The following is a 13756-nucleotide window of genomic DNA, read 5'->3' as shown; positions in this document are numbered from 1 at the left end:
AATCATATGATTTATATGGATAAAAAATGAAGTAATTTTTAAAGAAAAAGTGTATGCTTTAGTGAATTTTTTACTAAAAATAAATTATTTTATCATTCATGAGTTTTAGAAGGGATGAAGATAAAAAAAATTTAGTCTTAGTTTATATATTTTAGTACTCTGTGAGTACTCACTCTTTGATTTGTTATTTAATCTCATTTTAATAATAAATACAAATAAAAAATTTATTACATGCATATTTATATTTTTTAAATTATATTGTGAAATGATAAATTAAATTTTTTATTTATAATATTGTTTAAATAGTATACACACATACACGTAAACCGCTACTGGCAGTAGCGGTTTACACTCACACACACATGCACGTAAACCGTTACTGCCAGTAGCGGTTTACACACGCACGTAAACTGCTGCTGCCAGCAGCGGTTTACACTCACACACTCACACACATAAACCGCGGCTGGTTGTAGCGGTTTATACACCTGTAAACCGCTACTGCCAGTAGCGATTTACATAAAATAGTGAAACAATGCATTTGCGTATTAAATTTGAAAAAATGTATTTGCGTAATATTAAGGATCAAACAATTTAGATACGTAAATTGCCCAAAAAAAATATATATATTACAGAACCTCCGAATCCGACTTTTTTGTCTAGCTTTCTTATCTTGTTTATCCAGTATCCAGTATTATATATATACACGTATCAAATTAATTAAATCAAGTTTAAACTTTATCGTCAGCATCACTAAACACTAACTAGCTTGGTCTAAGAACCCTAAACCAAAAAGAAAAAGCGTTGACTTTTGGTCAACAAAACAGCAAAGAAAGCCTCCCAAAAAGGTAACAAAATAAACAAATTTTCTTTCTTTTTTTCGCGATCAAGGAGAAGAACCCCACAGTATCTCAGCAGAAACCGACGCAGCTTCAGCATCAGAAACCGAAGCTTCCTTCACCAAACGTAAAATCTCCATTTTAACCTCCCTCTTCTCCTCAAAGCTCAACCCTTCTCCGACCTCAACGTGAACGCTAAACCTCCAAACACACCCCTCAAAACTCGCCACGTCATCACTCTTTCTCTGCAACTCCATCAACAACTTCACCAAACCTTCCTCCAACATAGTCTCCACCACTTCTCTCCTCCCAATATACGCTATCTCCAACACGCACTCCAACGCCGCCGTACAAACCGCCACGTCATCTTCACACCACGGCGTCGTTCTTCTCAAGAATCCGATTACTCTCTTTATTTCGCCGCCGCAGAGGATCTCGTCCACCAACGGACTTCTGATGAACCTCACCAGTGACGTAACGACGCGGATCGAAGAGCTAGATGCGATATCTAACAGTGATTTCACGGTAGGGCCCATAAGGACTAACCCTACGAACACGTTCTTGTTGAACTTGACGAGAGCTTCAATTGCGAACGCGGATTGTTCGCGAACGCGCTTTGATGGCTCCAGGAGCAGTGTTTGTTCGAGGATTTGGAAGATTTTCGCTCTCAGTACCAAATCCTGGAACCCTAGATCGAAACCCTGGGAGAGCCTCTCTTCGAAGAAGATGAGAGTGTTGATCTTCTCGTCCTCTTTTGCGTCTTCGCGGAGCAAGGTTTTGACGAGGTTGATGACGGTTACGCGGTCCACGTAGGCTTGGATTTCAGACTCGAGGGAGCGAGCGAGCTTCGAGATCTTGAACGCAGCGATCTGGCGGCGGAGGAAGGTGCCGCCATCGCCGCCGTGGTTTTTTATGAGAGTTTTGAGGTTGGAGAGAGTGTGGGAGATTGTTCGGAGGCTAGGGTCTGTGGAGAAGAGCGCTTGTGCCTTTGGTTCGAGCTCGAGGAGAGCTTCCATGGCGGCATTGGATTGATCGGGTTTGAAGAGGAAGAAGGAGAGAGGGTTGGTGGTGGTGTGGAGATGCATGGAGGCTTGTTTGAGAGTGTTAAGGAGCGTTAGAAGGCGGTGGTTGTGGCTGTAAGGGTCATCGTCCATGGTGGCGGATTTTCGGTTGTGTTTGGAAAGTGAGAAAATGGGAGAGAAAGAACTAGAAAGTGTGGGAAAATAAGTAAGAAAGGGAAGAGATAGAAGAAGACAAAAGGACATGAGGAGGGTAAAGGGGGAATCCAAAATGCAACTACCAGTCGTTCATAGGCACGTAGTTGTTGTTCAGACTTTGGTGGACCAGCCATTCCCCTCTTCCATGTAAATTTTGTTTTGTTTTGTTTTCCTCAAATTTGTTTGTTTTCTAACGAGAAATTACAGGCCTATTCTAGAGATATGTCTCACTTTGGTTGTAAGACTGTCGAGCTACATTGATGTAGGAGGAATGCTAGGGCATCAATTTTTGTGATTTGTAGTCATTAAATAGTTATTAATGATGGTTTTAATGGTATGAGATTGGTGTGAGATTTCATCTAATGGTTTTAATGGCTCATTTGTAGTTACATACTGGACAGAATTTAACAAAATTGCTGCCCCCTAGACTTTTTCTTGATGTAGTGTGTGTTTATAAATGGCAGGTGATATAAAATTGATTTTACAAACTTGATTTTGATGAAAAGTAAGTTTGTATTGAAGTAATTTATATTTGACTATTTTTATATCAAAATAAATTATAGTAAAATTTAGTCTTTAATTTTTTAATTATTATATTTTAGTATCTTAAATTAAAAAAAAATTACTAATTTAATTTTTTTGTGTATTTTTTATTACTGAGGCTAGTGTTATTAGTGATGTAACTCAAACATTACTATATTAGACATATTAAAATGATATCGTACGTATTTTGATATTAAAGAAGGCATTAAACAATATTATTTGAGGGTTTTAACAATCTTGTCATAAATTATAACTAAGTTTCTTGTTATAATTCTCAAACGACGTCGTTTAATATCTTTTTTAGCGTTAAAACATGTACAACGTCATTTTAATATGTACGACGTTGAACTCCAGTGACAAAAAATACAAGAGAGACTACATTAATACATTTTTAGAATCTGGAGACCAAATTGTAACTATTGAAAAGTCAAAGACTAAATCAATACAACTCGTTAATCTAAAAGACTAAAGTGAGGCTTAACTCGCCTATTCTACTGCCTAACCTGAACAATTTTTTAAAATTAAAATTTTTAAATTTGTTAAAAATAAGATTATGACGTAACCTTTATTTTTACTGTGTAATACACGTATAGCTTCGTAATGTAATGCTCTCATCACATCATTTGCTTGTGGAGATCAATCGCCTGTCGCATAGAATTGCAACCTTCGCCGCACATCATCTGTATGCCAGGCCGGATTGACCAGCATCAAGTTCTCATTGTCGCAAGGTGCGCTGGTTGGGACGGCTGTCTTCCATCGGTTAGAGTTATTCTTGTTGTGTCGCCCTTCTTCGTGCTCGCACCGTTGTTGATGCCAGAGGCTGTCGGAGGGAGCGACCACGATGTTAATTCTGCAACTATTTTGAATCAGGTTTTGTGTTAATTTATTTAATTTAATTTTTGGAACTTTTTTTCCATATCGCTGGAATGAAGAATGTTTGATTATGAAAAATGGTTTTGCAGGCCAAATATATCCATCATTTGGTGATGGAGGCTCGAATGTATTAGTGTTCTTTGTGAATTATCATTCTACTGAAGGCAACATTGTGTGTGTGAGTAGTGTTCTAAGTGAAGACTGAAGATAATGATCAGGTATGTTGTTCAAGCTATATAAATGTGTAAGTTATATCATATAGAATCTGATGATTTTTTGGTTTTTTAAGTTAGAAGTTACTTTTGTGTTTGATACGGTATTTTTCTTAGTATGAGGGTGAAAATTTGATATGGTGTTTTTTTATGTATAATAAAAAGAAATATCCACCAATCATATACTAAGGAACATTTATCTAAGAGCAAAGAAATATCTACCAATTCTATACTAAGAAATATCCATGTATAGTAAAAAAAAATATTTAATCACTTCAAAATATTAGTTTGAACGATTTGGTACGAAAGCAAACCCAATCATTATTTAGCAGATTCTAAGAATATTTTTTTCTTTGTAAGTATATATATAGTTAGAAGATGTCATTTCAATCGAAATTCATTCACATAAATGTGGCACACATATTTTCATATCGTCACCGATGATCATCTCATATATCACAAGGAGATTGATTGTTGATTTAATATTTCCAAAGGTTAGTATATTTTTTCATAAATAAATTTTATATAATTTTTTGAGATTTGAAGTGTAAGCGTAAACGTGTATGTTATATTATATGAAATCTGAATGGTCTTTGGACATATAAGTTACAAGTTTGTTTTGTGGTTCATATGCTATTTTTTTTAGCGGGAGGGTGAAAAGTTTTTTGGGTATTAAGTTGTGGATGTTTTTGCCATAATCTGGTGACATTTTTTGTTAGTTCGCTTAGCTGTATGTGTTTGCTTTCGATTATAGGTGGAAGTAGTTCCAGATGTTATTGAGTTGGGAAACGATGATACAAAATTGAGTCATGAGGTGCGAGTTATAATTTACTATTGTGATAACACTAAGGAATTATTGAAAACCAATATTAAGTATTAGTCACATTGAATGTCATCTTTTGAATTGCTTTATAGTTGTCCAATCACATTGACATTCGTGACGAGAAAATCTCAAGTGTAAAATTGCGTTTTGATTGACTACAGCAAAGCACATAATTTTATATAAATTATGCAAAGAAAGTCGGTTTCGTAACCAAAGTTAAGAACACAAATTTTGACAACAAGAGGAAAAAATTAAAGATACGGATTAACCAAATGATTCATTGCAATCAGAATGATTATCGCGAGTTTTGAGTGAAGGCAGCATCTCAGACAAATAAGATAACAGCTACGAGATGTAAAGCAAGAATGTATGTGATGTGATGTTCAATAGGGAAAAGGGCAATTGGATATTGTCGAGGTTTGAATTGAGTTGTTTACATCCTTGTTCTACTAAAAAATCTTTTCATTACTATGAGTACAGAGAGCTAACCATGCATGCTAAGTGTGTCATTAAGGATAATGATGAAGTCGACATACGACCCAACAAGACCTACCTTGCATTGGCTAACGAGGTGGGAGATTCTTCGAATTTGAGTTACTTGGAAAAGGAGGATAGGAATTACATTTTAAGCAAACTTCGTTCTACTGACGATAATGCAGATGTTAAAGTATTTTATGCGAATGAAATATATCAACCCAATTTTTTTTATGCAATAGATGTTGACGAGGGTTACAAGTTTAGGAATGTACTATGCATAGATGCAAGGTACAGAACATCCTATGAAAATTATAGTGATGTGGTGTCGTTTGACACCACATACAGAAAAAATAAGTATGTGTGTTTATCTATCATTCGTTAAGGCATTTTGTTCTATAATTTTTGTACATTCTTACTTGTGGTTGGTGTTGTCGCAGACATGGACTACTGTTTGCACTTTTTGTCGGTGTCAACCACCATGGGAAGTTTACTCTCCTTAGTTGTGCTTTACTAGGGAATGAGGAGATCCTAAGTTTTGAATGAGTGTTTACGCAATGGGTGAAATGCATGGAAAGTGTGCCACAAGGTATCGTCACAGATCAGTGCAAGGCCATGTTTGATGCCATTAAAAAGGGTCTACCAAATACTCGCTATCGATGATGCATATAGAAGATACCGCAGAAGCTAATAAGTTACTCTTGGTACAAAGATTTGCATGCTAACATTACTGGCATTATTTGGAATGCTCGTTCTGTGGCCTCATTCGAAAGTGATTGGACGAGTTCATAAAAGCATACAATCTAGGTCACAACAAATGGCTATGAGGTGCATTACTATTAACCTAGTTCAAGTTTAGTTATTGCTTACTTCATTGATTTGTTTTATTCTTTTGGATGTTTTTTTTATTGTATATTTCGCTGTGGTTCTCTGGTTAAGTCTGATGGTGTTTCTTGTCTTTTGTTTTGTGTAAAGCTTTATGACAATCGATGGGTATGGGTTCCAATATTTTTCAAAGGCGATTTCTCGACTAGTATGAGGAGTATGCAAATGAGTGAAGGTATATATGCATTTATGGTGAATTTTTCCATAACAAGAATAGTTTGGTTCAGTTCGTCCATGAGTATAATAATGTGTTTAGGAACAAAGAGCAAAATAAACTGGAGGACGATGCTCCATACCCTAAAGGAGTTATCCCTTGTGTATTTAGCTCTACCATTGAAAAACAATTTTAACAATAGTACACCAGCCATATCTTTAGGAAAATCCAAGTATAATTCATTAAAAAAGGTGATTGCAGTTCTGTACTGTAGCACAATAGGGTGATTCGGTTGGTGTGAAAATGGATGAGCGGAAACTAGCTTATGATAAGGTATTCTACTGTACTTATGGCGCCATTTTGACCCTTTGACTCAAAATGTTCGGTGTGAGAGCAACGTGTTTGAATCAAGAGGTATACTGTATTGCCACACTCTTATCATGTTGTCATATTATAAAGTAAATAGAGTACCATAGCAAGAGTGTAGTAACACAGTATACCTCATTCAAACTTGTTGAACTCGCACCGAACATTTTAAGTCAAAGGGTCAAAAAACCGTTATAAGTATAGTAGGAAACTTTATCACAAACTAGTTTCTGGTCATCTACTTTCACACAAGTCGAATCATTATCTTGTTCCATAGTACGGATACTGCAATCACATGTTTTAATGAATTCCGCTTGGATTTTTCTAAACATATTGTTGGTGTACTCCTGTTGAAATTGTTTCTCAATGGTAGAGTTAGATACACAAGGGATAACTCTTTTAGAGTCTACAACATCATCCTTCAATTCCTTTTGCTCCTTGTTCCCAAGCACATTATGATACTAACGGACGAACTAAACTAAGCTACTCTTGTGTAAAAATCCACCATAAAATGCGTGGATACTTTCACTCTTTTGCGTAGTCCTCATACCAGCTCAGAAATCGCCTTTGAAAAATGTTAGAACCCACATCCATCGATTGTCATAAAATTCTACACAAAAAAAAGCACAAAAAACACTGTCAGAATTAACCAGAAAATCATAGCGAAATATATAGTAAAAAAACATCCAAAAAATAGAAAATGCATCATAGAAGTAAGAAATAACTAAACTTGCACTAGGTTAATAGTAATGCACCTGATAGCCATCTGTTGTGACCTAGATTGTATGTTTTTATGAACTCGGCCCAATCACTCTTGAATGAGGTCACAGAACGAGCATTTTATATAATGTCACTAATGTCAGCATGCAATTCTTTATACTGAGAGTAACTTATTAGTTTTTGCGATATCTTCTTCATAATGTGCCATATGCACCATCGATGACAAGCATTTGGTAGGGTTTTTTTAATGGCACCAAACATGGCCTTGCACTAGTCTGTGATGATATCCTGTGGTGCAATTTTCATACATTTAACCCATTGCGTAAACACCCATTCAAAGCTTGGGATCTCCTCATTCCCTAGCAAAGCACAACCAAGAAGAGTAGATTTCCAATGGTAGTTGACACCGACAAAGAATCCAAACGGTAGTCCATGGCTGCGATAACACAAACCACAAGTAAGAACACACAACAATTAAGGATAGATAAACACACATACTTATTTTTCCTATATGTGATATCAAACGATGCCACGTCACCAAAATATTCATAGGATTCCTTCACCTTGCATCTACCCACAATGCATTCCTGAACTTGTAACTCTCGTTAACATCTATTGCATAAAAGTTTGGGTTGATCTCTTTCATTCGCATGAAATACTTTAACATTTTCTTAACATCCGCATTATCGTCAGTAGAATGGAGTTTGCTTGTATTGTAATTCCTCGCATCCTTTTCCGAGTAACTTAAATTCGAAAAACTTCCCACCTTGTTAACTAGTGCAAGGTAGGTCTTGTTAGGTCATATGCCAGCCTCATCATTATCCTTAATGGCACACTTAGCATGCATGGTCAACTCTCTGTACTCATGGTAATGGACCGACTTTTTAGCAAAACAAGGATGAGAATGCCTCAATTCCAACATCAACAGCATCCAATTTCCCTTCTCCCTATCGAACATCACATATATTTTTTCTTTGCATCTCGTAGCTGTTATCTTATTTGTCTAAAATACTGCCTTCACTTGATACTCATGATAACCTTTCTAATTGCAATGAATTGATTGGTTAATCGGTATCTTTAATTCCTTCCTCGTTTTGTCAAAATTTGTGTTCCTAGCTTTGGTTACAAAACCGACTTTCTTTGCATAATTTTCATAAAATTTATGTGCCCGCTGTAGCGAATCAAAATGCAATTCTACACTTGGGATTCTCTCATCACAAATGGCAGTGTGATCGAAAAACTGTAAAGCAATTCAAAAAGATGACATTCAATGCGACTAACACTTAATACTGGTTTTCGATAACTCCTTAGTGTTATCACAATAATAAATTACAACTCGCACCACATGACTCAATTCCATGTCATCGTTTCCCGACTCAATAACATCTGTAACTACTTCCACCTGTAATGAAAAGCAAACACGTACAAATTAAGTGAACCAACAAGAAACCTCACCGGATCACGGCAAAACATCCACAATTCAATACCCAAATAACTTTTCATCCCCATGCTAAAAAAAACAGCATATAAAGCCCAAAACAAACATCTAACATACATGTCCAAAAACCATCCAAATTCATATAATATAACATACGCTTACACATCACCCTCCAAAAAATTATACAAAACTTCTTTATGAAAAAAATATACTAACCTTTGAAAATCTTGAATCAATAATTAATCTCCTTGTGATATATGAAAAGATTATCAGAGAAGGTACGAAAATATTTGTGCCACCTTTATATGAATTTCGATTGGAATCTATTTATCCATTTGCCATTGATTATATATATATTTACAAAGGAAAAAATATTTTTAAAATTTGCCAAATAATTTAGGTTTACTTTTGTACAAAATCGTTCAAATTAACTTTTTGAAGTGATTAAATATTTATGTTTTGTGACTGTATATGGATGTTTCTTAGTATAGGATTGGTGGATGTTTCTTTGCTCTTAGATGAATGTTTCTTTTTATTGTACATGAATGTTTCTTAGAATAGGATTGGTGGATGTTTCTCTTTATTATACATAAAAAATAAATTTTTAATTTTAATGAATTGACAGTGTAAAGAAGTTATACACGTACACTTAATCATGTATCGCCACGTCAATAAAATAATTGCTTTCAATAATCAACGCATGAATAGTCATCTAAACGAACGGACGTGATTGGACAAATGTGTAAAATAATTTACACTGTTAGTGCAGTAAAATTATATTAAAATAATACCATATCGAATTTTCACCTTCATGCTAAAAAAACACCATATCAAACACAAGAAACATCTAACTTATAAGACCAAAAAACCATTCAGATTCTGTATGATATAACATACATGTTTATACAGCTTGAACAACATACCTGGTCATCATCTTCACTTGAAATACCGTTCACACAGGCAGTGTAGCCTTTAGTAGATTGATCACTCACAGAGAACATTGATACATTCGAGCCTTCATCATCAAATGATGGATACATTTGGCATGCAAAACCATTTTTCATACCCAAACATCCCTCATTCCAACGACGTAGAAAAATCATTCCAAAAATTAAATTGAATAAATTAACACAAAACCTTATTCAAAATGATTGCAGAGTTGACGACGTTGCTCCTTCTGACGGCCTCCAGCGTCAACGACATTGCGAGCACGAAGAGTGGCAACGCAACAAAAGCATCTCCAACACAGACCGATGGAGGATGGCCGCCCTAGCCAGCGCACTCCGCGGCGATGAGAATTCGACACCGGTCGGCCTGGTGCGGCGCATAAATAAGGTGCGGCGAAGGGCGTAGCTCCATGCGACAGGCGGTTGATCTCCATGGACAGGCGATGCGATGAGTGCAGTGTCAGCAATGACAGTTACATTCCGAAACTGTACGTGTATTGTGCAGTAAAAATAAGGGTTATGTCAATCTTATTTTTAACAAAGTTGTCAAGTTGGCTGGTAGGGTGGTTGGTTTTTTATACTTTTTCTAAACCAATAACTTTATTTAGCATTGTTTTTGGGATTTAAGTTATTGAAATCATTATGTATTAGTATCTTTGGTTTATTTAACGGTGGGAAAAAAATCTAATATAATTACCGAGAAATAGTTAAAATTAAACAAGAACAATATTTTTTTTTAATTTATCAAGAAAAGTTACAAATAATTTATTATATTAAATATTAGTAAATAATAAGTATCTCAGTTATGAAAAAAAAAAGTGACCAAAGGCCTAACTCAATTCTCTCCTAAACATCGCGTTAAGAGTTTAGAAAAATGAATTTTCCAATTTTTTTTAAAACCAATTTTGTCTAATGTGATATTTTATCATGAATTTTTAAGTGAGACGAAAAAAAGTTATAAAAAAATTGTACATACTAAAAACATTTTAAAAGATCCAATCCAGATTTAGGAGATGACAAAAAGAAAAGGTTAACGGTTTAGTGATTGTTTTTAACTATGAAGTACGAACACTTTGCTGAGTTGCCATATTCGTGTGTCGGATACATTTTAGACACAACACTCACCGACACTCGTCCGACACACGTGTCTGCTATGTCTAACCGTGTCTTAATAAAAAATAAAAAATTCTTCTCCGGACACGCTTGAACACACCTAAATACCATCACGTGTCAGCGTATCCAATCTTATTCTTAACATATATTCTTGAAATGAATTTAGATATAGTATATATTATTATTTATTAAAATAAAAAATATTTTTAAATACTTGATATAATTAAAATAAGACATTAAAAATAATTTAAAAAATTAATTTATATTTTAATATCAATAAAATATCAAAATATGATTACGATTTATCCAAAAAATACTTTATATTTTATATGTATGCGTGTCTCCGTGTCTTATAAGATTTTAAAATTCGCGTGTTAGCGTGTCCCGTATCGTGTCATGTCTCATGTTCGTGTCAGTGTCCGTGCATCATAGTTTTTAACCTTTTCTTGTAGTTATTAGTGTTTTACCTTTTTTCTCCTCTCTTATAGTTATCGGTAGTTATTAGTGTATTAGATAATAATTTGTTGCAAATGTAGTTGTAGATGGGTTAAGCCATATTTATGCCGTCCCTTGTGCTTTATGCAAATCGAATGAACTTTGTTGAACAAAAAAGGTGATAGTGTCTACCGAAAGAGGAATGCTATACGAAAATAATATGTGGACATTTCTAAATCAATATGTATGGCCAATTTATTCTATTATATAAAAATTTAGTTTTTGTACTTAATGATAAAGCTGATGTGGTATACTTTTGAGAATGTTTCTTAATTTATTTTTTTTAACTTATTAAATACAATTCATTACGATGGCTTAATTATATCAACTAATTGAATATAATTATTAGAGTATAATTATGATCAATTAGATCAATTAGCATTATTTAACATATCTGGATATTTATTATAGGATATTACGTCCTTATTATTTCGATTATCTTATCACCTATAAATATCCTTCTATATTGTATCATTCTACACAACTTGAATACTCAACAAATATTTTTCCTATTGCTCCTTCTCCCCTTTCTAACATGATATCAGAGCCATGATATCCTCCTTGAGGAGGATAAGTTGATTTTCTTCTGGTGAAATCACCATACTTTTCATACTTTTCTTCCATGCCATTTTTTTCTCTTTTGTCAGTGCTTTGATGCTTTTCTGACCTCACTGATTAGCTCATCCATTAATTACTTATTCTCGTGGAGAAACCAGATGCTTTTCGTCACCTTTCAATAGTTTGTCATCTTTTCGCACTTTGTCACTTTTCAACAGCTTTCTAGCAGTTCGTCACCTTTTCAACAATTTTTCGGCAATTAGCCACTCTTGCAGTTGTTTCGTCTGCGTTCTCTTTTGGCAGTTCCGTCTACGTTCCCTTCCAGCAGTTTCATCTGCGTTTTCTTGTGGCAGTTCCGCCTGCGCTTCCTTCCGATAATTCTGTCTGCGTTTTTTTCAGGCAGTTTCATCTGCACCCATTCTATCAGTTTATGCATTTCCAGTAGTTGTTTCAAATAAGTTTGAAACTCAAGTTGTCACTTGAGTTTGAGGAGGGATGTTAGAGTATAATTAGGATCAATTAGATCAATTAGCATTATTTAATATATCTGAATATTTATTATATATTACGTTTTTATTATTTCGATTCTCTTAGCACATATAAATTCTCTTTTATATTGTATCATTCTACACAACTTGAATACACACAAACTTTTTCTCTACTGCTCTCTCTCTTACCCCTTCTAATAATAATAAATACAATTTAATTTAGTTTGAAGTTCACTGTTTTATAGTCTTCTATATCTATATAAACATGACAGAATAAAATTGTAAAATTAATCTTTTTATCACTTTGTATATTTTAATTCTTTTTTCTCTTAACGTGTAATTTTGTTTTGTGTTAATTTTGTTTATTTAATGATGAAATATACTCATGTTAATTCTATCATATAATAGTTTGCTTTTCTCCTATGTATTTTAATTTGTATAGTTACTATTGATCTAGTTGTTTTTGTTTTCTTGAATTGTTCTTTATTTTTTTATGACTTGATAATTTAAATAAAAAAAAAGTAAAGAAAGGAAAAAACGATGGCCAAAAACGAAGGCTAGAAGCCTAAAGCAGCAACATCATTCTTCAGCATTATTATTATTAATATGAACTTTATTATTTCTTTTCTAACATTCTTTAATATAAGCTTCATTTTTTTCTTTATTATTATTAATACTTTTATTATTTTCTTCTCTAATTATAAATCTCCTTATAATAATTCTTTGATAGAATATTTTTTTGGTCTAATAGATTTTTTTTCTTATTTTTGTCAAAAATAATTTATATTAGGAAAAAAAAGAAGATACAAATTAAATTTTAAAATTTAAATTTAAATAAAATGTGCAAAGGGTAACTATTAAATTCATTTGGTAGATTTAAACTCTTTGTATTATAGTCATTAAAAATTTCAAATACTATTATAAAATTTTAGATATTTTTTATCTTATTGTTATTAAATTATACATTATATCACGTATTTGAAGAGTTTCATCTTTTTTGAAATAAGTGTGACATTAAATACGTTTTTGGATATAAAGGGATAATGTGTAAACTCCGTTAAATTAGTAAATAATTAGTCAATAAATTAAATTTTAATAGAAAAAATTAGTAATATGAATATTATATTAAATTAGGATAAAGCTCATTAAAACAAAAATTGTGACACTAATTTCAAAAAATTTGACCCAATATTGGGTCGAACGAGACAAACCTGGCCCAAAATGGGCCTAAGGCCCAATTTAGCCCAATAACCTAAAGAGAACGCAGCTTCTCTTCTCCCTTCATTCCTCATTCACGTTCCAGCCAAGGGAGGAAGAAGGTGAGAAAAGAAAAACCCTAACCTCAATTCAAACCACCATATCTCACCACTCCGAGCTCCGATCGCTCCATCGTTTGCGGCCACGCGCTCACTGCGTCAAGCTCTACGAATTTATCGGAACAATTTCATTGGTAAGATTCACTCCCAATCCAGTATCTCTACCCTCTTTATTTTCGAAAATTATGTAAGTGGTAGTGAGATTTTGCTTCTTTGATGTTATAGGACCTGATTAGCTTGACGAAAACGTTCACTCTTGTTTGTGTGACACTTTGGTAAGGTGAGAATTCGAAGAATC

The 13756-nt window shown here is 33.8% G+C and overlaps 2 protein-coding genes across 2 annotated transcripts; one reads left to right on the top strand and one right to left on the bottom strand.

Annotated features, from left to right (window-relative positions):
- Positions 1–604: 604 nt before the first annotated feature.
- On the bottom strand, positions 605–2407 carry LOC148561262 (uncharacterized). Its single transcript, XM_088489422.1, has one exon. It carries the CDS (start codon positions 2099–2101, stop codon positions 884–886), a length of 1218 nt encoding a protein of 405 aa, XP_088345548.1. The 5' UTR covers positions 2102–2407; the 3' UTR covers positions 605–883.
- Positions 2408–4994: 2587 nt separating this feature from the next.
- On the top strand, positions 4995–5524 carry LOC148561261 (protein FAR1-RELATED SEQUENCE 6-like). Its single transcript, XM_088490709.1, has 2 exons — positions 4995–5269; positions 5419–5524. The coding sequence occupies exons 1-2, from the start codon at positions 4995–4997 to the stop codon at positions 5522–5524; spliced, it is 381 nt and encodes a 126-aa protein (XP_088346835.1).
- Positions 5525–13756: the final 8232 nt, after the last annotated feature.

Source organism: Arachis ipaensis, chromosome B6 (assembly GCF_059453495.1).
Source record: "Arachis ipaensis isolate K30076 ecotype BB chromosome B6, ASM5945349v1, whole genome shotgun sequence".
Lineage (NCBI taxonomy): Eukaryota > Viridiplantae > Streptophyta > Magnoliopsida > Fabales > Fabaceae > Arachis > Arachis ipaensis.
The sequence above is the reverse complement of the archived record's forward strand: the minus strand, read 5'-3'. Positions and strand labels throughout refer to the sequence as shown.

Excerpts from the sequence above, each read along its gene's own strand:
- LOC148561262 (XM_088489422.1), bottom strand. The coding sequence starts at position 2,101 with ATGTCCTTTTGTCTTCTTCTATCTCTTCCCTTTCTTACTTATTTTCCC.
- LOC148561261 (XM_088490709.1), top strand. The coding sequence starts at position 4,995 with ATGCATGCTAAGTGTGTCATTAAGGATAATGATGAAGTCGACATACGA. Across the intron at positions 5,270-5,418 it reads GTACTATGCATAGATGCAAG|ACATGGACTACTGTTTGCAC; the intron begins GTACAGAACATC and ends GTGTTGTCGCAG.